Raw genomic sequence first — 25712 nt, forward strand, 5'->3', positions numbered from 1 at the left:
AAATACTCTGTACCCAGACATGCCTTAGGCCTCCTAAAAATGTGGTTTCCTTTAATTTCCTTATCCCTCCACATCTCTTGCAGAGGGACCATTCTAGCTGGTGCTTCTAGCCCAGCCTAGGCAATGGCTATGCCCCTGGGGATTTCTTCCTTATTTTATTATATCCAATCTCCTGAGTCCCTGATCTTTGAATGTCCAATATTAAATTCCATTAAAGTATACCCCCCGCCTTTTGTGTTTACTCACCTTGCTGAGAAGCTGCCTGTCTGTTTTCTTGGTTCACTCCACAGAGCAGCCAGGAAACAACCTCCTCTATTCTGCCATCTTGAAAAAAATCTGGATAATTATTTTATGAATAAAATCATTGCGCTTCATTGCAACAGGAATTTTTTTTTCTTTTGAGCCTAATGGGAACAGACTGCACCAGGTCATAGAGTGCTTCATTATTAATGTAGTTAATTTGTCACAGGAGTCAAGGAATATTGAGCTGATTAGTGGAAACTAACAACTACCATTCAACCCATGTTCTGCTGAAAATAGGAAATAGTATAAACTATACTAATAGTACTAGGAAATAGTATAAACATGTATACATACACATTTTATTTTTAAAACCAAGAAATTATTTGATATTCCTACTATCATCTTGGTGTTTTTTGTTCCTGTATCTGAAAAACAAATTTATTGCTGGATTTCTGGGTTCTGATGATTTTAACTCACGTTGTTAGTACCTAATTATATATTTTTTTAGTTCTGTGTGAATCTTGGAAAAAAATGAAGCAAAATTATTTTAAAGAGTCTAATAATAAGAGAAAATTTGATTACTTTTATGCTAATTGAATTTCTTTCTCTTCTTAATATAGGAGATTTTTCAAGAGCTTGGGATGTTCTTCTTGACCATATACAGTCAGCAGCACTCAGCAAAAACAATGAAGTGTCTCTGGCTGCTCTGAAAAGCTTCCAGGAAATTTTACAGATTGTGTCCCCTGTCAGAGACTCAGATAAGCCTGAGACTTCACCTGTAGTTAATGTACCTGTGCCTGTCCTTATTGGGCCTATCTCAGGCCCTGGTTTAAGCCGGCCATTCATAAGAACAGATTCTATTGGAGAAAGACTTGGAAGATATAGTAACTCTGAGCCACCCATAGTTACTGATGAGCTTGAAGACTTGAATCTCTGGTGGGCTGCGTGGAATACTTGGTATAGAATTGGATCTGAAAGCACTAAGCCTCCTATTACTTTTGATAAACTAACTTTTATTCCCAGCCAACCCTTTCTTACAGCTTTAATTCAGATATTTCCAGCACTTTACCAACACATAAAAACTGGTTTTAACATGGATGACTTGCAAAAGTTGGGAGTCATATTACACAGTGCTGTTTCAGTTCCAATAAGTTCAGATGCATCTCCTTTTATTCTTCCATCTTATACTGAAGCAGTTCTGACAAGTTTACAGGAAGCTGTACTTACAGCTTTAGATGTTCTCCAAAAGGTAATATGATTTTATTGGCTAAGCAGTAATTAATATGGTTTTCTGAAATTTTTTTAACTTTGCTGTATATTTTCGAGGATAAATTCTAGACCATCAAATTGTTCTGTAAGTGTACTTGAGGATAAATTCAGGATTGTCAAGATCTAGTTACTTAAAAGACTCACAGCTTTCTGGTATTTTCAAGAAGGTAATTAAGGCCTGCTTTGAGTCTTTTAAGAAGCTGCCTGCATGCTCTTATTCCAGTTCACCAGCATTTTTGATATGTTAATACAGTTTTTCACAAAAGAATATGGTATTATTATTCAAAAATTAATAAGAATTGCGATTATATTTTGGTATTGTTTTCATTTGTACTTAAATTTAGTTCCTAATTTATTAGAAACCCACATTAATAAAGGATAAGTTTATAAAAGTCTTTTTCTCACAGAAATTTTAAGAAGTTATGTTTTTAGCTTTGGGTTTTGTTATTGCAAAAATAGCTAATCATTAAAACAAGCAGACCTAAAAATCATTGAAAAAGCTAGGCGTAATGGTACATGCCTGTAATCCCAACGGCTTGGAATGCTGAGGCAGCAGGATCATAAGTTCAAATCCAGCCTCACCAACTTAGAGAGGCCCTGAGTAACTCAGTGAGACCCTGTCTCTAAATAAAATACAAAAAAAAAAGGGCCAAGGATATGGCTAAGTGGTTAAGTGTCCCTGGATTCACTCCCCAGTAAAATAAAAAAAAAAAAAATCATTGAGCAAATCCAAATTATGAAGTAAAACTAGATAAAAATAAAAGTGTTTTTTAGATTATCAAGGAAATTGATAGCACAATTCAGAATCATTATAATGTTAAACAAAATAAAGGGTCAACTCAAGGTTGGGAATATAGCTCAAATATACACAGTCAACTGAAAAGCCTGCCATTCCAAGACACTCTAACAAAAGCAAAATACAACTAGATTCTAGGTAGGCATGCCTAAAACCCCAGCACCTCCAGAGACTGAGGCAGGAGAATCGCAAGTTTGAGTCTAGCCTGGGCAATTTAATGAGACCCTGTCTCAAAATTAAAAAGGCTGGAGATATACAGGTCAATAAACACTCTGGGTTTAATCCACACTACAAAAACAAAAAACAAAACTAGATTCTGATCACATAGAGATTTTCAGTTGTTAAATAATGAAAATCATGTTTTCTAATTAACCAAATTTTTTTGTTTGTGTTTTGTGTGTGTGTTTCTCGCACATTCTGGGGATTTAACCTAGGGCAATTTGGCACTGATCTACATCCATGCTCCCTTATTTGGGGGTTGGGGAGGCAGTATGGAAATAAGGAGCACTTAGCCATTGAGTCTCATCTCCAGCCCTTTTTTATATTTTATTTAGAGACAGTGTCTTGCTAAGTTGCTAAGACTGATTTGAACTTGCAATGCTCCTGTCTCAGCCTCTCAAACCGCTGGGATTATAGGCATGTGCCACCATGCCCACCTAATTGATTGTTTTATCCAATTAGAGTGATGAAAACTTTCGTAGTAATAATGAAAATACTTCTAATAACCATGATATCACTTAATTGTCTCTGAAGGCAATATAGCTAAGTAGTAACTTGTTCTCTATTTAACCCTTAGTTGCATTATACAGGGAAACAAATGTGGAGAAAATTAAAATTTAAGAGAATCTGGCATTTTAGAAAATTGTGGGGAATACTTAATATTTCTGCCCTGCCTCCCATCTCTCCAGAATGGGAATTACTTTGTGTGTGTGTGTGTGTGTGTGTGTGTGTGTGTGTGTGGTGGTGGTGGTGCTGGGGATTGAAACCATGGGCTTATGCATGCTAGGCAAGCACTCTACCAACTGAGCTAGATCTGGATGGGGAAGCAACCTGCAGCTGAGGTTGGCGGCACCTTTTTCATTTAGATGTGAGGGAGGCCAGGAAAGGGTTAGCTTAATCATTTTCTATACACCAAGCTGTGCCAGCAGTCCATGGGCCCCTGATTGTTTCTCTGTAGACTCTTCAGACCAAGATACTATCGGGACAGTTAGTTGGTATGTGTCCAAATCACTGCTCACCACTGATGTTCTAGAGATGGTGAGCTAATAAACTGTTAGCTCTTACTATGTTTATCACAGTCCCAATTCCCCATCACCACCATAGGTGGTGTTAGAAAACCTTAATTCCCACCCCACCCCCACTTTTGTATGGACTACAAATAAAACTTGGGGCAATTTGCAGTTTGGAGGAAAAAAATATTAATTTTCCACAATTTGAAGTGAAAATAATTTTTTGTTTTCATTGGGGAAAAAAAATGTAGTCTATCAATAATTACTCCCCCCACTGGACATATAAATAAATTGATTATAAAGGGAACCCTCAGTTGATCCTTTTTATTCCCTAAAGGGGAATAAAAAAGTTTTTCTAACAAAATAAAATTATAGGCCTTTCAGAAATACTTATAATCTAGATCTCTCATTGACATGTTTGATTCAGGTTTTAAAATATATGTAGAAGATAAAAACAACACCTTAACTACCTTTCAAGGAAAAAAAGTATATTTCAATTTTTAAACTCTGTTTTATCAATAAGAGAACAAGTGGAATCATTCATCCAAGTATTAGGAGTTTATTCTGAGCTTTTGATACCTTGAAAACAAAATATATCTTTAAGTCTGAAATTTAGGGAGCTTTATATTTCATTTATATCAGTTCATATCCTTTTTATATGATTATTAATTTATACTCTAGCCATTGTTTTATTCTTTGCATAATTACCTGATGTTGCACAAACCTTGAGTGTGAAATTTATTTTAGTATCTTCTAACAGAAAAATTAACAATTTATTTCAGTAAGTGATTTTATACTTTCTACAAGTGTTAGAAAATTTTTGCACAAGCAAAATTTACTTTGGGATTTTATCTTTGAACTATTTAGCAAAACATTTCCTTGATTACAACCAATTTTCTGTCCTAAAGGAAAAACTCTCTTCAACATTGTTAGTTACCCTTATATTATTTAGTGCTTCATAATCTTAGTCTTGTTTCTCATAGGACTAGTTACTGACCAGCCTGACTTGGTTATGTGTGCTAATTGACTTTTTTCCTAAATTATTTTTGCATACATGGGGAACTGATAATTTGATTGTCTGCTTTGTGTATGTAATGTACTATAAGTTCTGATGTCAGGAGACTACATCTGACTTATGTATTGCTAAGCTTCTTTAGGTCAGGTAGCTGGGTACAACGTATGACTGCTGGACTTGTACTTCACAGACACTATCACATTGTGTGTGAATGTGTCTTTGGAGTTATGTAATGAAGCCCTATCTTCTACAGAATATATGGCAAGTTTCTTAATCTTTTTATATTAAGCTTCCTCATGTGTAAGATAAAAATAAATCTACAACTTTTTGCCTTTTAAGTAGAATTTGTAAGGCATTTTTTTATTTATATATGACAGCGGATTGTATTGCAATTCTTATTACACATATAAGGCACAATTTTTCATATCTCTGGTCGTATACAAAGTATATTCACACCAATTTGTGTCTTCATACATGTACTTTGGATAATAATGGTCATTACATTCCACCATCATTTATAACCTCATGCCATCTCCCTTCCCCTCCAACCTCTGCTGTATTTAGAGTTCATCTATTCCTCCCATGCTCCAGTACCTGACAGAAGGTAAACACTGAGTAAATGTTAGCCCTTATTATTTTTATCATCATGTTCTCTGGCAAAGACATTAGTACAAGGCTGTGACTAGATGATGTGTTGGTACATGAGTTATTAAGCAAAACCTTAAACTATTTCTTCTTGTTTTTATGTATATGGCTTTCAAGGACTAATAAAGAAATATTGCCCAGATTATCAATTTTCATCTTTTTACTAAAATTTGTTTTTAGGTTCATCCTGTATATTTTTCTGATAAACTTCAGAATACTGAAGAAAAGCCAATAAAAATTTTTCTTGGATGAAATTTGTTCCCCAAAAGGGAAGGGGGCTTTCATATTATGCATTTCATAGTCCTAGAATTGCTTAATAAGTCAGCAGTACCACTGTTAGTATGTTTTCAAAAAAAGACCATTGGAAATCAAATGCATAATCAAAAATACTATCATGTAAGATACTTCTAAAGAAATTGTGATACTTAGCTTTCTGGAGCATCCACATGATTAGAGCATCCAACACTTAGAGTGGTAACAGTATCCACTATAATTACCACTTGTTTACTTCCAAGAGTTGAGATCCAGCAAAAGGTTAATAAAGAAGAAAGTAGAGCTATTAGAAGCAGTCAGAAAAGATAATTTTCTTTAGAATGTATAAATTTTATTCAAGTTCTCTATTCACTGCTTTTGAGAAAAATAACCAAATGTTGAGAGTTGTTATTAGATGTCTTTATTGTATTTTACTACACTGTAATTGTAGGATGATCTAACTTATGTATATATGGACAGCCCTTGCTTATCTGCTTTTTATCTCAGTGCAGTTTTATCTAAATTTTAGTCATAGATAAATGACTAGGGGGCAGGGATGAAATAATCTGATAAGTTTTAAAAGCCATAGATGGGGGGGGCATGGGACAGTGGAGAAACTTTGGACTGGGCAAAGATGAGGGAGGGGAGGAGAGAGGGAATGGGGGTAGGAAAGATGGTGGGATGAGACAGACATCACTACCCTAGGTACGTGTATGATTGCACAAATGTTGTGCCCCTACTTCTTGTACAACCAGAGAAGTGAAAAATTGTGCTCTGTTTGTGTACAGTGAATCAAAGAGCATTCTGCTGTCATGTATAACTGATTAGAACAAATTAAAAAAAATTTAAAAAGCCACAGATTGCATAAAAAAAATTTTAAAGTTTTTTCTTAAAACTTTTAAATGCTTTTCTAGCATGTGCAAGGCCCTGAGTTATATACCCAGTAAAATAAAAAAAATAAAGCTAAATAAATAAAACTTTAAATTTTAGTTTAGTGTTTTGAGGGTACACTCAAAATACCCTTTTAAGTGTACAGTGATTGTGTTTTTTATTTTGTACAGCACAATGGTATTTTAAATACTCCATAAATATTGCCAATAAATATTTAAATATTTTTAGCATATTTGAAGTCATAATCTACAGTATCAGGATATACATTTTATTCTTTCTGTTTAATTATTTGAAGTAATATATCTAGAGAAACTAGCTAGTATTCATTAAAATGATATGTTATTAATTTGTATTAAAATATTTTCTTGTTTTTAAATCAGATTTATTCAGAGACATTAGATATTAAATATTTAGCCTGTTAAATTTAATATGTAATTTTTTAAAATAAATTTTTATAGATGACTTATTTTCCCAACTGTAATGCACATGATTATTTGTTAAGGTTGGTAGACCAGGCATGATGCAGAAATGATCTATCATTTCAGTGAACTGATATCACTTAAGTAGAAACCAGTATCATCTTGGTCAGTGAAGCACTTTTATTCTGATAGCTATATTACTGAACAAATCAGTTGTAGAACCTCAGGACTGCCTGGGACTTTAAGTACTTGCCCCTTTTCTTCTGTGCTAAGAAATAAATTGTGCTTTATTAACAAGCATTTTTAAAAGCTAATTAACACTTTGAGGCTATATTTTATTCAATAATAGTTTTAAATAGTTTAAATATCTTTCAAAGTATATAAAAGATGGTATAATACTGACATAAAATAGTACAGTCTTTAAGATTCTTGGGTTAACCAAATATGTATATAGTAAAGAACTTCTGCATTCTAATGTTCATATTTTGCTTTTTAGGCCATCTGTGTAGGACCAGAAAACATGCAGATAATGTATCCAGCTATATTTGACCAGTTACTGGCATTTGTAGAATTTTCCTGTAAACCTCCACAGTATGGACAGCTGGAAACAAAGCACATTGCAAATGCAAAATATAATCAGGTAATTTACTATAAATTTTATTTATTCTGTGAGATTTCATGGCTTATAAAAACAGTCAATTCCACTTAAGATGGACTTTGATTATCTTGGAAAAAGAATGTTTTTAATTCACATATGGTCAGTTCCAATTAAGATGCACTTTATCTCAGAAAAAGAATTTTCATTCAAAATAAACTTACAGGTGTCTGTTAACAATTTAAGCTGAACAGAATATTATTTGAGAAACCATTTCTGTGTTCATTCCTCCTGGTTTATGACTTTCCCAAGTTGTTCTTCAGAAAGTTTTACCTTTCATGTTACTCTCTAGTACATGTTTCTTGAAAAAGGGTAAATTCCTTGGAACCTTTTTCTTGGTTGCCCTATTGCACTACAAAGCAGCTTTTAAACCCCTAAGCCTAATCTTATCTAAAATAGATACTTAAAATACAAGATGAAGAAATATGTGTGTACTGAATAAGAAGTTGTCTATTACTGGTGTGAAATTTAGTTGGATTTTATGTAAAACATTTTTATAGCAATAGTTGTCAAATTTTGACTTCATTTGGGCTTAGGGGAAAAGTCAATTTCTAAATGCATGCATATGCTGATTTTGTTCACCCAACATAAAAAAATTATAGTTTATATAGTCCAAAAAGTAGTTTTAATATGTATTAACTTTTCTCATTCTATTTGTCTTGCAACACAATGGAATCACAATAGATCCAACTATTTGCACCGGTGAGTTAAAGTTCCTAAAATTGTCCTAACCTATTGGCAACAAATTAAGTATGTATTTCCCAGTTCTTCATAGAAATGCTCTCTGCTTTTTCCAATAGTGTTAATTTTTGCCTGGCTAAAAATTATTTTTTCATTTAGCACATATCTCTTCGAGAACTTTGCATGTAATGTGATCTGACTTAAGACCAAGGCCTGAACTTTAAGACAAAGCTTTTTTTTGTTTGTTTTTAAAACAACATAATTTTCTTTAATCTCTGTGAAAATATTACTTTCTAGGCGGAATGGGTAGCCTTGAATTATGTACCATTTGCTGAAAGGTCTTTAGAAGTAGTTGTGGATTTATACCAAAAAACAGCCTGTCATAAAGCAGTGGTGAATGAGAAAGTTCTACAGAATATTATTAAGGTATTTTTTTTCATTTCTATACTTTTATGACTATATCACTGAAATTACTCTTTAGGTAATAGCATTATATTGGGATAAATGAAAAATACTTCTTATTGTTTATTTAGTAACATGTCCTCAACATTCATGAATTGTATTTAGCAAGCCATTTTTCTAAACCATGAGGTCTTTTTAATGAAACATTTAAGAACAAGTGTGCAGACTGGCGGTTATAGCTCAGTGGTAAAGTTCTTGCCTAGCTCACATGAGGCCCTGGGTTTAATCCCCAGAACTGCAAAAAAAAAAAATAAAGAAAGAGGAAAAGAAAAAGAAAGAAAAAAAGTGTGCAGTAGATTTGGTAGATTTGTTACAGTTTTTAAATTTTGCCATGTAAGACAATGATAATCCTGTCTCTTAAGACAGTATATATACCTCAACCCTCAATGTTGACTAGTGTTCAGGGAGAAATTGACAATTAGTTTAATGATCATGTAGACTGTTTTTAAAAGTCAGTTCCTTAGTGTGTGAACAATGACTTTTAAAATTTATCTCTTGTTGACTGTGTCTCACTCCTTGTATTTCATCTTTCCCCTTCTATTTTTGTTTTTTTGTTTGTTTGTTTATTTTTTGTGATACTGGGGATTGAACCCCAGGCCTTGAATATGCTAGGCAAACAGGCTACCACTGACACTCCCAACCCTCCCCTCTATTTTGAAGAACAAACCTGACAGATTTCTTCCCTAGCCTGTGGATATACCTTCTGTTTACTAAATAAATACAGGCCAATTTACTTTCTTCCACCAAGAAAGATGGTCTTTCTCTGTTCTTCCTCTTGCTTTTGGCTTCTGCATACCTTTTTTTTTTTTTTTTTTTTTTTTTGTGATTCTTTCATGTTCCTTTCTGCATCTTATACATCCTTCGAAAAATGATTAAGCCTTTTATACTACAAGAACTTTCTCTTGCTCGATGCAGTAGTATGTATGCATGCTGGTAATCCTAGTGGCTCAGGAGGCAGAGGCAGGAAGATCTTGAATTCATAGCCAGCCTCAGCAACTTATTGAGGCCCTAAGCAACTTAATGAGACCCTGTCTCAAAATAAAACATAAAGAGGGCTGGAGATGTGGGTTAGTGGTTAAGCACCTCTGGGTTCAATCCCTAGTACCAAAACAAAACAAAACAAAAACAAAAAAACTTTCTCTTAACTCTACTTCCTTGTTGTGACCAGTACAGGTATTAATTCAGAAATCTAGGGGTAATGGGGATTGAGAAAAGAAAAACACATAGAGAAAGGTGGGACCAGTGGTGGAACACTGTCCTCTGATGGACAAACAGTAACCCAGAGATAAGCTCAGCATGTTTATTATATAAGTTTTATCATTAAAAATTATTTGTGGGCTGGGATTGTGGCTCAGTGGTAGAGCGCTCGCCTAGCACATGCGAGGCCCTGGGTTCAATCCTCAGTACCACATAAAAATGAATTTATAAAATAAAGATATCTAAAAAAAAAAAAAAAAAGGTTATTTGTGGGAAAATTTCTGCAAAGCACACAGACTAAAGGACCCAGCACTGATGAGATATTAGTGTTATCTTGTTGCGCTCAGAATTCTCTATCCTGCCTGGTGCAGTGATGCATACCTGTAATTCCAGCAGCTCGGGAGGTTGAGACAGGAGGATCACAAGTTCAAAGCCAACCTCAGCAACAGTGAGGTGCTAAGCAACTCAGTGAGACCCTGTCTCTAAATAAAATACAAAGAAGGGCTGGGGATGTGACTCAGTGGTCAAGTGCCCCTGAGTTCAATCCCCTGTACCCTGCGCCCCGCACCCAAAAAAAAAATCTCTATCTCTGGGAGCTGGTGCCTGAGCTCAAGGTCCAGACTGATACAACTTCATGCCTTTGCACAGAGCCACTTCAGGTGTCATCATAGCAACTGGGAAATCTTGACTTGTATCTTTGTACAGGAAGTTCCCAGCGCAAATACAGCTGTGATGTAGTCAGAGATCGGGATCCAAGTCACCACTTTCCACACGTCCTACACAAATTGCCATCCTCTTTTTGCTTTCCTTTATTTCCAAATCCCATATGACAGCTTGTGGCCTTCATCTAGCCACCACTTACTCTTACTACATGTTGGCTTATGTCCATATTACTCTATAGAAACTGATTTCTGAAGTGGTAGAAAACCAAATTGTTTTCTTACTCTTTATCTTCTTTATAGAATGGGAATACTTCTGCTCTACCTTCTTAAATTTCTTTTTTCCCCTGAATTTTGTGATACTTCTTTCTATTCCTCAACACATATCTCCCAAAACTCTCCCTTCATTCTTCATTTTTTGAACATATTTTTAAGCATTTCTATGTACCAGGTACTAACTAAATACTGGAGATTATAAAAATGTAGATAAGTTCTTATGTAATAAATGATAGAGTATGCTGAGTGCTAAGTGAAGACCATAGAGTAAAGGTCACTTTTATTCAGGTAGACCTTACTTCAAATAGTGTCTGCTGTTTACTTCTTGCCTTTTGAGTTTGGGCAAATGAATTTATTTGAGAGTGTTTCTTATCTGTGACAGGATAATTGCAATATTACTTATATGTCCTAACTATAGCAAAGAGAATTTGTTGAACATTTAATGATGCTTGTCTTGCCAAATAGTCAATGCTAAATAAAAAAATTATTTCCTACCACAGACAAATAATTGAACCGCTGAGAGGATTTGGGATAGGATTAACAGAAATGACACGTGGAGGAGTGAGAGTTTGCTAAAACAGACAGGGAGGCATTTTAGCTAAATTAAGATGATGGAGTATTTTCAAGAAATCTAGAGAAATTCCGTTTAGAGAGGTCACGGAACCTGGAATAAGTCTGAAAAGGTACCTGCAGGTTTTAAAAATCATCATAATATCAGACTTTATTTTTCAATCATTGAAAGCTCAAACACTGAGGAATGCCATCATATCATCAGCGGTTTGGTTTTTGTTTGCAGTACTAGAGAGTCTTATGCATGCTTAGCAAGTATTTTACAAGCTACATTGCCAACCCTTATTATTTTATTTTGTGGCAGCCTCTCTGAATTGCTCAGGATGGCCTCAAATCATCTGCCTTAGTATCCCAAGTAGCTGGAGTTACACAGTTTGTATTTTTAAAGGAATTAAATGATCCCTTTTCTGTACTCTCAAACACTTTGTTGATACCACTTCTTACTGCATTATATTGTGTTTAATTGGACAAGGCTCTTTTTTTCTTAGAAATTGGACACCTGTGATGTCTGAAACTAAATTTCCCAGTTCAGTATGCATTTACTGAGCATACACCGTTGTACACTTATTGTACACTTACTCCTGTATTATTTCTTTAAACATTCTAAGAAATAAGATGTTCCAGTTGAATAGATCAACTGTGCTTAATATTCAATAAGATATTAATTGCAGAAGTCTATCATAATTTTCTTTTATCTAAATTTGAGTTATGAAATGTTTACTGAAAATGATCTGTGTGGCATTTAGTATTCCTTTGGTTACAAATCACATACAGTCAGGCTCTGATTAGCTTTAGCAATAAAGAGAATTTTCAGTATGCTTAATTAGAAAATTCAAAGATAGAGGACGTTAGGACTGGTTGATCCAGTGGTTTAACAGTATCATTAAAACTCAAATTTCTTTCTCTGTTTTGCTTTCTAAGGGTTGACTATATCCTGTGTTTCTCCACATATCCAGTAAAAGGATTGTGTGTGTGAGCACACAAATACATGTACACACAGTTTTTTACCACATTCTTAAATTATTAAAATTAATGTTAGAAGATGGACCAGCTTTGGTCCCATACACATTTTGTGGGTGGAGGGGATACCAGGAATTGAACCCAGAGGCTCTTAACCACTGAGCCACATCCCCAGCCCTTTTTTACATTTTACTTAGAGATAGGGTCTCACTGAGTTGCTTAGGGCCTCATTAAGTTGCTGAGGCTGGCTTTGAATTCAAAATCCTCCCACCTCAGCCTCCCAAGCTGCTGATTTTACAGATGTGTGCCACCATGCCCAGTCTGTACCCATTCTTGAACCAGTTCACATGGACAGGGAAACGACATGTTTTGATTATCTTATTAACTTAAGCATGTCTTTACCTGAATTCCCAACCTGGAAGTGGAGTTAGCTCCTCAGAAAAGAAATAGGTTTTGTGGAATTACATGCATGGGAAAGCAGTAAATAGATTCTGAGTAGACTAATATCTGTTCTTGGAGGCCTGTTTCATGCAAATAGGAAATGGTTCATACATTAAATTGGGTGGCAGAGGATGACACTAGGTATTATATCCTTGAAATATAAAAATTTATCTCTTAGAATTTTTTATGTAAAAGCTGAATTTTATCTCTAACTCAGATTATCTAAGATGATACCAAATTTTTAGTGATTGAAATTTCTGGGATAATTTGCCATAATAGTTTTGTCAGTCTAGTCTTCTAATTGTTGAAAGAACTATGACCCAAAAAGTTCATTCTCAATCACCAAATTATTTTTACAAAAGCCATTTTTTTGAAAAATTGACCAATTTGTTAAAAAGAGTCTTAACATCTTGGGCACTATACATAACTCAGATGCTCTACTCCTGTACTTTTGATAGTCAAAGATAAGTCATATTAATTGAATTTTCAGTTTCATTAAAATGTTTGGAAAAGAAAGATACATAAAAATATTAGAATGGAATATAAAATTCAAAGAATTTTAGAGATAAAACTTCAAAGTAATGACATTTTAGGTTATGTTTACTCTCCCCTAACCATTAATGGAAAAATATAAGCTATATTAACCTCTTTTGGACGGGGGAGCCACATCAATGAAATTACTTTTCTCTTAGAACAAAAATGGCATGATTTTCTAAATCCATAATGTCGAGTTGAGAAAAAGTGCAAAATTGTAAGTTTCTTACTCTTTAACTTTTTAAATAATATCCCCCTTTTTTATAATGAAAAACTGGAAATCAGGGCGGGGGCTGTGGCTCAGCAGTAGTGTACTTGCCTGGCATGTGTGAGGCACTGGATTCTATTCTCAGCACCACATATAAATAAATAAAATAAAGGTCTATCAACAACTAAAAATATATATATTTTTTAAAACCCTGAAATTCGAAACCTTATTTTTTTTAGAGTTATTGTTTAGAAGATAAAGACAGGATTTCAAAGTACATCTTTTGAATTTGAGGGTGTAGGACTCGGTGGAAGAATATGTGCTTTTAGCACTACAATCCCCAGCATCCAAAATAAATAAATAATATGTTTTTAATAATTAAATAATATTTTTTTTCGGAATTAGGTTTGAAGACCATGTTTGAGACTCTGCCTTTCTAAAAAAATAACATCTTCTCTGAGTGAAAATACCTATGCTATTATTTTTCTCTCTGCTTTAGTATTTTGTTCTTAAGTAATTTAAGTTGTATGTGTGTGTTTTAATTAATACTTATCTTAGACTATCTTTATTTTCAGGCTCTTAGAGTTCCTCTCAGTTTGAAGTATTCCTGCCCTTCTGAAAGCACATGGAAGCTAGCAGTATCTTCACTCCTCAAAGTTCTTTCTATTGGGCTACCTGTTGCCCGACAGCATGCTTCTTCTGGAAAATTTGACAGTATGTGGCCAGAACTAGCCAACACTTTTGAAGACTTTCTTTTTACTAAAAGGTCAGCTCATTTATTTAAAAGATTAAGACAATTTTTCAGAAATTGGCACATGATATATGCAGTTGTTCTAAAACCATGTTGTTTTTCAATAACAAAGTAATTGATTAGTAGATTGTTAGACTATATATAAAACATGGCTGGGTTCGGCATTTATCCACTAAGTACATTATCCATGGTCAGTGGTATTTTTTTGCTTTTTGCAATGTTTTGTAAGACAGGAATCATACATATAAGACCATATGAGTGCAACATAATTAAGGAATTATGATTTTTAACTTAATGAAACTAAGAAGATTGATTTTTTTTTTTTAAATCTGAGCCCCACTTGGTGTTACAAGAGGAAAATTATTTTAGAAAATCAGTGTTTTCTATGTTGATATATTCTTGAATTCTTTAACTGATTTATACATATTAAGCCTCCACGAATAATCATATCTTTTTCCATGATATTCCTCCATTTTTTGATCTGTAAGCTGCTTTGCAAAGTAATCTAATAACAAAAAAAATACAAGTAAAATCAAAATCAACTTGAAGAAAAGAAAGGCTTTGGACTGCATTAAGGGGTGTTATAAGTAAATAATTTAAATAAGAAAAAAGGTAACAGAATTGAAAAACATAGGGACTGTAATCTGGTAGACACTTCAGGTGTATTAGAAATTCATTCAGCCAAACTTTTAATACCAAAACATGGTACTTATTCTAGTGTACACAGTGGGCTATCAGGAAATCATACAATTTATGGTCTGTATATAGTACATTAAAAATCACTAAGTACTAAGTTGGGCACAGTAGCATATGCCTGTAACTCCAGGTACTTGGGTGACTGAGGCAGGGATATTGCTTGAATCTAGGAGTTAGGGCCAGCCTGTACAACACAGCAGAACCATGTGTTTTAAGAAAAATTACTAAGTACTATCCAAAACAGTTGAACACACATATTCATACAAAAATTTGTATGCTAGTATTCATTGCAGCATTATTTATAATAGCCAAAAAAACGAGAACAACCCAAATATCTGTCAGCTGATGAATGGATAAATTAAGTGTGGTTTATTTATACAACAGAATGCTATTCAGCCATAAAAAGGACTGAAATAATAAAATAAAAGGACTGATGCATGCTATTAACATGGATGAACCTTCAAAGTATGCCAGGTGGGAAGAAACCAGACCCAAAACGTCATATATTGTACGTTTCATTTATGTGATGTATCCAGAATAGGCAAATCCATAGAAATAGAAAGTAAATTATTTGTTTCCAGGAGTCAGAGAAGGGAGAAAATGGGGAGTGACTGCTACTGGGTACAGTTGCCTATAGGGTGATAAAAATGTTCTGGATTTTAAATGGTGATAGTTGTACAATTTTATGAATATGCTGAAAATTACTAAATTCTATACTTTAAAAGGATGAATTTGGTTACATGTGACTCCTATCTCAATAAAAAATTTAATATACCATACAGAGAGAATTTGATAAAAAGTACAAATAATACTATATCAGTTTGAAGGTTTTTTTGTTTTTGTTTTGTTTTTTTAATTTTTAGATAAAATCCTAGAAAAGAATTTGTTAAAAATTACTGTACTCTTGGGCTGAGGCTGTAGCTCAGTGGCAGAGCACTTGCCTAGCATGTGTGAGGCACTGGGTTCTATCCTTAGCACCACATAAAAATAAATAAAAACATTCTGTCCATCTACACCTACAAAAAACTTTAAAAAAAAATAACGTACTCTTTAAATGCAGAGAATTTAAGTCTTATATAGGCGATTTTTATCTACAGTATTGTGATTAAGAGGAGTAAAATTTTCAGTTATTAGTTTTGTTTGTACCTCTCCTCTCTTACATTTTATGTGACAACCCAGTCTGGTATTTCTGATACATGATGCAAATAGCATTAATATTATTTGTGTGTGTTCCCAATAAGATGTATGTATATATGGGGTGTGTGTGTGTGTGTGTGTGTGTGTTGGTTGAGGTACTGGGAATTGAACTCAGAACTCCACACATGCTACTCAATCACTGAGCTACATGCCTAGCCCCTTTTCATTTTGCGACAGTGTCTCACTAAGTTGCTGACGCTGCCCTGGAACTTGGAATCCTCCTGCTGCAACCTCCTGAGTAATTTGATCGATTACGGGCATGCTCTTATGTGCAAGGCTTATGTATTTTTTTTATTGGTAACCCATCATTAATTATCTCCACCATTATCAAAGATCTTTTAGTATGACTATAGACATGTACATTCCTTGGTTGTAACTTAGAATTAAACAAATTTTATCTAGAGATACAGATAGGATTTGTGAAGCTGCTTTGCTGGTAGTGGTTATAAAATTCCTGCCATTGGTTTAGGTTTGGGTTCATGTCTTTGTAATTTTTTTCCTCTAGTTCCTACTACTAGATTATAGAGTTAGTTGAGGACTTGTACACTAGAATGTAAGTTCCATAACTGAGTCTGTCTTGTTCACTACTGGATCTTGAACACCAAGAATATAATGCCTGATACAAAGTAGTTGGTACTCAGCAGATATTTGTTGAATGAAAAATGTGGAAATCATGCAACCAAGGTCCACTCCCATATGTCCTAGGTACAGAACTGTAAATACCTCTAAACCCAAGTGTACTATCATTATTGTTATATTACAACATAAAAGAGAACAGTGTAGGCTTAAATATCAGATAAATCAGGTTCAAATTGCAGCCTTGTGTTTGCAGTGTGTTCTTGGGCATGTTATTGACCATTTGAAGCCCCGGTTTTCTGTTGATTAAAGGATAATTATAATACTGCATGGGATTGCTGTGGGAACGTGAGATTAATACAAATAAAGCTCTTATTATAATGTGTAATTTAGCCATCATTATTATTGTAATAATACTATCCTATTCTCAGCAGTTTTTTAAAACAGTGTTATTGTATTTTTTTTTTTTTATATTTATTTTTTAGTTTTCGGCGGACACAACATCTTTGTTTGTATGTGGTGCTGAGGATCGAACCTGGGCCGCACGCATGCCAGGCGAGCGCGCTACCGCTTGAGCCACATCCCCAGCCCCTTATTGTATTTTTTATACCTTTATTTTTATTCGTTTATTTTTATGTGGTGCTGAGGATAGAACCCAGTGCCTCACACATGCTAGGCAAGCACTCTACCGTGGAGCCACAACCCCAGCCCCTTTCAGCAGTTTTAAATAGTTAATATTTCACTGTTTATGTTCATGACCATTTTATTATTCATTCATGTGAGCCAGAGTCTGAAATCCCCATTGGTTCTCTCAGAATTATTTATTTCCTGTTATTGTTGAAATAATTATATGCTTTATAAAATCTGAATTAGCCCTCCTCTTTGCAATTGTTCTCTTTTTTGTATAGAACTTTAATACATTATATTTATTACACATTAATGATTTAATTTGTCTCTGAGTAAATAATTCAGCAGCTTGACCCAGGCTCTCTTAAGTCACTGCCTTAAGTGAATTCAGATACCATTACGATAATTTTTACTGCAGTTGCAGATGAGGCAATATCTTTGCCTTTCTTTCTTTTTCATAGTACTGAAAGAAGTTTAGTGCTACCGGTTTTTAATTTGGAATTGGACCAAAGTGGGTTTTTTTTAGTGTTTCTGTAATTAAAATTTTTTTTTTAAATATCTTTTATTTGTTCTAATTAGTTATCATGAAAGTAGAATGCATTTTGACCCATCATACATAAATGGAGTATAACTTCTCATTTGTCTGGTTGTATATTCTGTAGACTTACACAGGTCATGTAATCATCTATGCACACAGGATAATAATTGGACCAAGTGTTTTTATAGTTAAGAGTTTTTATATTTGTAATTAGCCTAGTTTTTAAAATATTTAACAATGTTAATTAGAAATAGTATTCTTTGACATAAATAACAATGTCCCAACCTGGGTGGAAAGATATAATTTTTTATCATTTGAGTACTGTTTATCTATTTTCTGTTTGTTTTTCCAGGGACTATTTTACTATTAAAAACTTGGTATTTTGTTTATGTTTTTTAGCATACCTCCAGATAATCTCTCTATTCAAGAGTTTCAAAGAAATGAAAGTATTGATGTTGAGGTGAGGAAGCTATTTAAAACATTTTCCTGTGATCATTTGTGAAAACCAAATAGTAGAAATGTTGAAGTTATAAAATTGCTAACAGAATAAGGTAAATAGATTAAGACTGAACCTAAAAGCATTAAAACTCTTACAGATTAAAGGTTGATTTTTAAAGCACTGACATTCTAAAAATAATCCCTTACGATTTCTTATAGTCTTTTGCTATATGCATGTTGTCTGTCCATTTAATAAGTTTATTAAAAAAGCAGGTTGATTCACTAAAATAAATCCATAAGTGAACATGTATGTGTATTTAAATGTTTATTCTGTAATTTGGCATGCCAGGTATCTATACTTCAGATCAGTGACTTTGCTTAGTGTTTTTTCATTTTTAACCAGCTGTACATACAGCTTGCAGAATTATTAAGGCAATAGTTTTTTTAATAATACATTTTGAGGATTATAAATGGAATTTGAAGAAGCAGCATTTTTAGCTATGGATGTTTTGTTGATGGCCTTTTGGGATCTTTTTTCTTTAAGTTAGAGGAACTTTTAAATAAATAAAGTTATTTTAAAATGTACATTTAAAAAGCATAGACATCATCACATATATATAAAACATTGCTTTTTTGACATTACTGTGTTAATACTTATGTGAACTTTTCTTTTTCTTTAGAGGACAAAATAATAAGCTGTATGTTAGAATAAATTATTTGATCAAAATGAAAACAAGTAAATTCTCTTATAGCTCATAGTTTCTCATTGTAAGAAGGTGATTTAAATCTTAATTTGGGATATTTTATTCTAATATGGGTAAGTTTCATATGCTGGCTATTTTCTTTCTATAGCTCTCCTTATAGTTATGCTGAAGATCAACATGAATCCAAATGATGGCATAGTAAATAGTTATAGTATTGACTGTTTTGATAGATGAGGGAAACAGACTAGTTATCAAGTACAGTAAACCCCAAAAATGTTTATATACTAATATTAGGAGGGTTCTTTAACTGATTTCCTTTCAAAATAAATTTTAAAATTTACTCTAGAAGTTATGAGTTAGTCTCTTTCAAGAAGAAAAAATGTATTTGAATTTTTCCTTTTTTTTAGGTAGTTCAGCTTATTAGCACTGAGATACTACCTTATGCCAATTTTATTCCTAAGGAATTTGTTGGTCAGATAATGACTATGCTTAACAAGGGCTCCATACATTCTCAGTCTTCTTCATTTACAGGTATGTTATTTTAATGATTTTTTTTAATTTTTAGGTGTTAGAAAGTATTGAAGAAAGTCATATAAAATGTTTACTCTCTGTAGTAAATATAAATTGGAGACTGGTAGGATAATTTTTAGGAAGGTAATATAGAACATTAAACCTTATGAGGAAAAATGTAAATATTCTGTGGATATAGTTATATTTGTAAAATGATTAATTAAATGACCTAGCATTTATGTAATCTGATACAGACATAGAGGCTGACCACAGTTACCAGTTTTGTGAGGTCATGGATGCCACTTATTATTTTGGTTAACTTCTTTTAACTCTCACTTCTGTAATTTTTAAAATGAAAATATTAATACTAACCTCTCAGAACTATGAATTACAGAATTAGTCCATAGGGGAGGGAAAAACATGATACCTTAAACATTTATTAAGGGAACATTTAATGAATGACTGCTGTATACAAAATACTATTCTAAAATGTTATTCTTCAAAATATTTCTTTGAGGATAGGTACTGTGATATTATAGAAGGGGAAAGGGATTCATTATGGTTGAAAAAATTGCCCACAATCTTAAGGCTGGAGGCCAAGTTCATACTAAAAAGAACTGTATGCTTCTTTCTATCCCATCATTGTACCTTATTTGGGAGGTGATATATAAGTTGGTTTTTGGTATTTTAAAAAAATCTAAACCTCTGCTTAAGTCTTAAATGTAATTGTGGCATCCCAATGTATTTTTTCAGCATGATTATTTAAAAATTGTAAATTTATACAATGTATATTCTTAATCCGCAGAATTTATTGGAGTTGTGACTAGTATTTTGTGCTGAGTACTTTAAAGAACATTTATATATGCAGTCTGACCACTAGATGTCTCTCATACTGCTTACTTTACAAACTTGTTTTTTCCTAGCCCTAACAATTTTAAAAGCTAACCTGGTAACTTGCAGGTTTAACAAACATGAGACTCTCAGAGAAAAAAAAAATTTAAGTCCATTTATAATGTAATCACCTACAATCCCAGCTACTCAGGAGGCTGAGATAGGAGGATTGCAAGTTTGAGGCTAAACTCAGCAATTTAGAGAGGCCCTAAGCAACCTCGTGAGAATCTGTCTCGAAATAAAAAGTAAAATGGGCTGGGGATATAACTCAATGGTAGAGTACCCTTAAGTTCAATCCCTGGTACAAATTAATTAATTAATACATTTATAATATTTTAAATTATATTATAATATAGTTCTATATATATATCTGTATCCAGGCATGGTGGTAACGCATTTGTAATACCAGCTACTCAGGAGACTCAAGCAGGAAGATTGCAAGTTCAAGGCCAACCTGGGCAATGTAGTGAGACCTGTCTCAAAATTAAAAACAAAAGAATGAGGATTTAGCCCAGTAGAGAGTGCTACTGAATTTAATTCCCAGTACCCCGCCCCATACACACAAAAGGTGTGTGTACACACAAACACACACAAACATATAATCTTTAATAAAATGCATTAAGAATTAGGTATAAATATCCTAAGCTAATTGAGGGCTGAGTTACCAAGTATTCTTTTTTTAGCAGTTTCTTATTCATAGTACTAAATGTACCAAGATAAGAAAGCTACATGGACATCCTTCCAGGTATTTTTGCCATAAGACACAAATATCTTCTGAGCTTTAACTTGTATTTTTTTAAAAAAACATATACACACAAAGTCATTCCTTGCTAAACAAGGCCAACCTATAAATAAAGAAGTCACAGTGCTCATATTGGTTCTCCATTCTTAAGTATGACCTGACATCCACAATTCACAGACAGAAAAGAGAAAGACCAAAATAAATGAAAAGGGAAGAAAAGAAACTAGTGAAAGTGGGGAACAATAGCACATGTCTGTAGTCCCAGTAACTCAAATGACTGATACAGGAGGATTACAAGTTCATAGCCAGCAACAGCAACTTAGGAACCCTGTCTCAAAAAATAAAAAGAACTGGGGGATGTAGCATTACACCCCTTGATCTAGCACACACAACCCCACCCCCACCAGGAAAAAAAATAGAAACTGGGAAGAAACAGATAAATGCATAGCCGTAGAAAACATAAGAACACAATAATAATTAGGATGGTTGAAGGGATAAGATTTTTATACTCACGAAACAAAAAATGTTATGAAAAAGGAACAATAAGAACTCAAACACTAAAAATATTGTAGCTGAAATAAATTTAGTGAATGTTGGCAAAAAAAATTAAGGAAATCATCCATAATATAAAGTAAAAACAAAATGAACAACATAAGCAAAAAGAAAGGAAACAAATCCAGGCAGTCAAACATCAGACAGCAGATCTTCCAAAAGGAAAGAACAAAGAAATCTAGGACAGGAAATTGTCAAAGAAATAAACTGAAGAAATAGAGCTACATATTTAAAATGGTCACTTAATACCCCAAATCATGAAGTCAGACAAAAGACCTTCAATAAGGCATGCCATCAAAAATATCAAAATACCTAGGATAAACAAAAGATCCTTAAAGATCTCAGGAAGAAAAAATTCCAAAATAGCATTAGAATTCTTAGTAGCAATACTGGATGCTAAAAACATGAAACAGTGGATGTTTTTAAATTATTATTATTTTTTGGCAGTACTGAGGATTGGTTGGTCCCCTGGCCTCAGGCATGCTAGACAAGCACTCAGTTGAGCTACATACACCCTTAGCCCTTGAAGCAGTGGTTTTAGAATTGTAAATGAAAAGGATTTTTAACATGAAGTTTCTTACCCAGGCACACTTTGGATAAGTATTAATACACAACACTAATTCTCAAATTTTAGCATGTATTATAATGGAGGACAAGCTGTACTTCCAGATTTACTTCTGCAGTATGACCAGAGTAGGAATCACATTTCTCACAAATGCTCTTGTGATGCTGATGTTGTTAGGAACCACACTTTGAGTACCACAGTAAAATGATGACATTTTCCAGAAGTACAAGGTCTCAAAATTTTTTTTTGTCCATTCAATCTTTCTTAGGAAGCTACTATGCTGCATGAGCCAGGCACGGTGGCACCCACTTGTAATCCTAGCAGTTCAGGAGACTGAGGCAGGAGGATTGCAAGTTCAAAGCCAGCCTTAGCAACTTAGTGAGGCCCTAAGCAATTTAGCAAGACTGTCTCAAAATAAAAAATAAAAAGGACTGATGATGTAGTTCAGTGGTAAAGCACCCCTGGACTCAAATCCCCAGTACCACCAAAAATGAACAACCCCACAAACATCCATGAAAACAAAGAAGTAAGCAAAGACAATGATGTGAGATCTAGGAAGTAAGATATAAAAGGAGGAAGGATGAAATTGGTTCCCAGGGTGTTGGCCAAAGACTACTTTTAGATCACCACTAAATAGCATAATTGGAAGACAAAACTAGTCCAGACTGGAAAAAGAAGTCATCTTCCAAAAATGATGTTGCCAAGAGAGGGGAAGAGAGAGTGATTATTGAGTTTGGCCCACAGAAAATTGTTTTATTTAGAAGTATTTTTATAGTGCTGTTGAATGATATAAAAAAACTTAGATAAGAAAAATGGTAAATAGAAGAAGTGACATGGGGTAGATGGTTTGCCTTATTTTTAATCTTGCAAGGGGGAAAACTGTTCATTATATATATATATGTGTGTGTGTGTGTGTATGTATACACACATATATATGTACATGTGTGTGTGTGTGATTAGTTATAGGTTGGTCATAAATACTTTTTCTGAGACTGAGAATTTCTTTACATTTCTAGTTTGGTAGAATTGTTATTGATGTATATTAATTTGACATTTTATTAACCATCAAAAATTGTTAACTTTGCAGAAGCAGAGATTGATATTCGTTTGAGAGAAGAATTTTCTAAAATGTGTTTTGAAACACTGCTCCAGTTTTCCTTCAGTAATAAAGTCACAACACCTCAAGAAGGCTACATCTCACGAATGGCACTCTCAGTGCTTTTAAAAAGGTCTCAGGATGTACTACATCGCTATATAGAGGATGAAAGATTAAGTGGTAAATGCCCTCTTCCAAGGTGTGTTTTTTATTAAAGGAAATGTACTTATGTCATGATTATTAATAAAAAATACCAAAAAACAAAAATAAAAAAGATAACTCTGAAAACCAAGTATTTTCTTAAGTGATTTGAACTAAGGATGTTCATAGTTTTATTTATTCCATACAGTGTAAATATTCATAGATTTTTCTGCAGATAACATTAATGTGTTTTATTATGGGGTGGTTTTTCAGACCCTTTGTGGAGGTTAAGGTACTATGTAAAGTATGTACTAAATTACCTTTTTGAATCTGAAAAAAAATTTGAATTCCTAAATATGTCTTCTACCAAAGATTTCTAGATAGAAAAGTATAAGGACATGATCTTATTTCTCTAAAGTGAAGATAAATTACATTCTAGGAACATGTTTGTTTTATAGTCATTTCTAGGTTTCTCTCTGTATCAACTATTTACATCTTAGATTTTTTTTTTATCTAGTCTGTATATATATAAGCCCATGATCCCAAACTGATCTCCTTCTCATCTATCCCATTTCTGTCAGTAGAAGGGGCTCTAGGCCTTTCTGCTAAGCCAAAGCTAATCAAAATTGGTATACAGACCAGAATTCATCAAAAGATGCAGTCATAAATTAGGGTAGACACGGGCATGGTGGTGCATGCCTGTAATCCCAGAGGCTTGGGAAGCTGAGGCAGGAAATGGATTGCAACTCTATATTTTAGAAAGGAAGGAAATGTTGGATTGCAACTCAGTTTTTTAAATATAAAAATTAGAGCTTAAATCAAAGCGAATGAAGCAGACAGAAAATAATGTGGGAGGACAAAGTTATCAAAGTTAGGAAAGGGTCAAGAAAATCACTGTGACTTCCATCTCATAAATTACTATAGGAGAGGCAAATCACTTACCTTAAATCTTTGTGTACATTCTTATTTACTTATAATAAATTTCAAAAGTTAGAATTGATTTGTCAAAGGATGTAGACATTTTAAAGCTTTTTATATGTATTACTAAATTGCTTACCAGAGGTTTATATTTATGTCTGGAAATTTACATTTTCCAGAAGTGTATGTATGAATATCCTTTCCTCAGTTTTTAGCATTTTAAAATGGTTTACCAGTTTATCATTTATTTCATCTTTTTCTAATTGATCAATGAAAAAGAGCCATATAATAGCTTACCTTTTTATTTAATTACTAATGCTTATTAGCCATTCATAAATCTTCTTTTAGAGCTCAGCATATTTTGAAATTTCTGGAACATAAATTATAAATCTTCACATTTAAATTTAAATGAAAGAACATTGTAAAGACAGGTGTTAGTAATTTAGTTATGGGCATGATTAAAAATTGATAATCAAAATTGATTTCTGAAGTGTATTTAGAAATACAGAAATAAAGTTGCTTTGAGTGGGCTATTTTATTTATTAGATTATAATATATTGATTTCAGAAATCATCTTTTCCTTTATGTTTTTATGTTCTGAGTATTTAACTATTACCTTTAAATTGACCTTATTTATGGATGTCCTGTGGCGTTATATTGTGTCAATCTGTTTGTTGCAGTATTATTAAATTTTCTAAAAAGCTATACACTGCAGCACAATCAAATACTTTCTATGCCTACAAAAATGACTTAAAATAGTACCATGTTTTGGTATTAGGAAAGTCCTATCTATAAAATGAAAACAAACTCATGTCAGGAATAAGTGGGGGCAATGGGGGCTATAAAGCAGAAGAGGTTTATTTCTTTCAGGAGAAAGAAGTGAATCAAGCTATTCTTGTTGGTCCTGTACTCCTAGGTTCATTCTTTGTTGCTAATGTCTCCATATAGTGCTACCTTAGGGTTGATTTCTAGCATGTTTCTTGTTTATTAGAAAAATTGTCATTGCAATTTATCTACCTCCCTCCCTCCCTCTCTCCCTTCCTTCCTTCCTTCCTTCCTTCCTATTGGTACTGAGTATTTAACCCAGGGGCACTTAACTACTTGAGCCACATCCTAGCCCTTTTTTTTTTTTTTTTTTATTTTGAGACAGAGTCTCACTAAGTTGCTTAGGGCCTTGCTAAGTTGCTGAGGCTGGCTTTGACTTTGTGGTCCTTCTGCCACATTCTCCTGAGTCACTAGGATTACCCATATGGCCACTCTGCCTAGCATATCATTGCTATTTTGAATGTGCTTTTAACAGCATGGTAAAATATATGCCAAGTGGTAAGTGTATTCTATTTCCATTTAATTTTTGGCAAATTTCTTATA

At 33.5% G+C, this 25712-nt stretch overlaps 1 protein-coding gene across 3 annotated transcripts in view; it reads left to right on the forward strand.

Moving 5' to 3' along the window:
• The window catches only part of Mon2 (MON2 homolog, regulator of endosome-to-Golgi trafficking), a 107553-nt gene that overhangs the window by 76273 nt on the left and 5568 nt on the right, over positions 1 to 25712 (forward strand). Inside the window, exons 26-33 of one of the 3 annotated variants that reach the window (XM_046430631.2) lie at positions 864 to 1492; positions 7256 to 7399; positions 8099 to 8116; positions 8393 to 8521; positions 13978 to 14168; positions 18187 to 18247; positions 19337 to 19460; positions 23277 to 23484. In XM_046430631.2, the coding sequence (XP_046286587.1) occupies positions 864 to 1492; positions 7256 to 7399; positions 8099 to 8116; positions 8393 to 8521; positions 13978 to 14168; positions 18187 to 18247; positions 19337 to 19460; positions 23277 to 23484 (1504 nt within the window). Of the gene's footprint in view, positions 1 to 863; positions 1493 to 7255; positions 7400 to 8098; positions 8117 to 8392; positions 8522 to 13977; positions 14169 to 18186; positions 18339 to 19336; positions 19461 to 23276; positions 23485 to 25712 lie in introns of those variants that run through there. The other 2 variants (XM_046430634.2, XM_046430632.2) reach the window with 2 other exon arrangements.

This window comes from Marmota monax, unplaced genomic scaffold, assembly GCF_021218885.2.
Source record: "Marmota monax isolate L192 unplaced genomic scaffold, Marmota_monax_Labrador192_F-V1.1 WCK01_AAM20220418_F8-fsc00056, whole genome shotgun sequence".
Taxonomy (NCBI): domain Eukaryota; kingdom Metazoa; phylum Chordata; class Mammalia; order Rodentia; family Sciuridae; genus Marmota; species Marmota monax.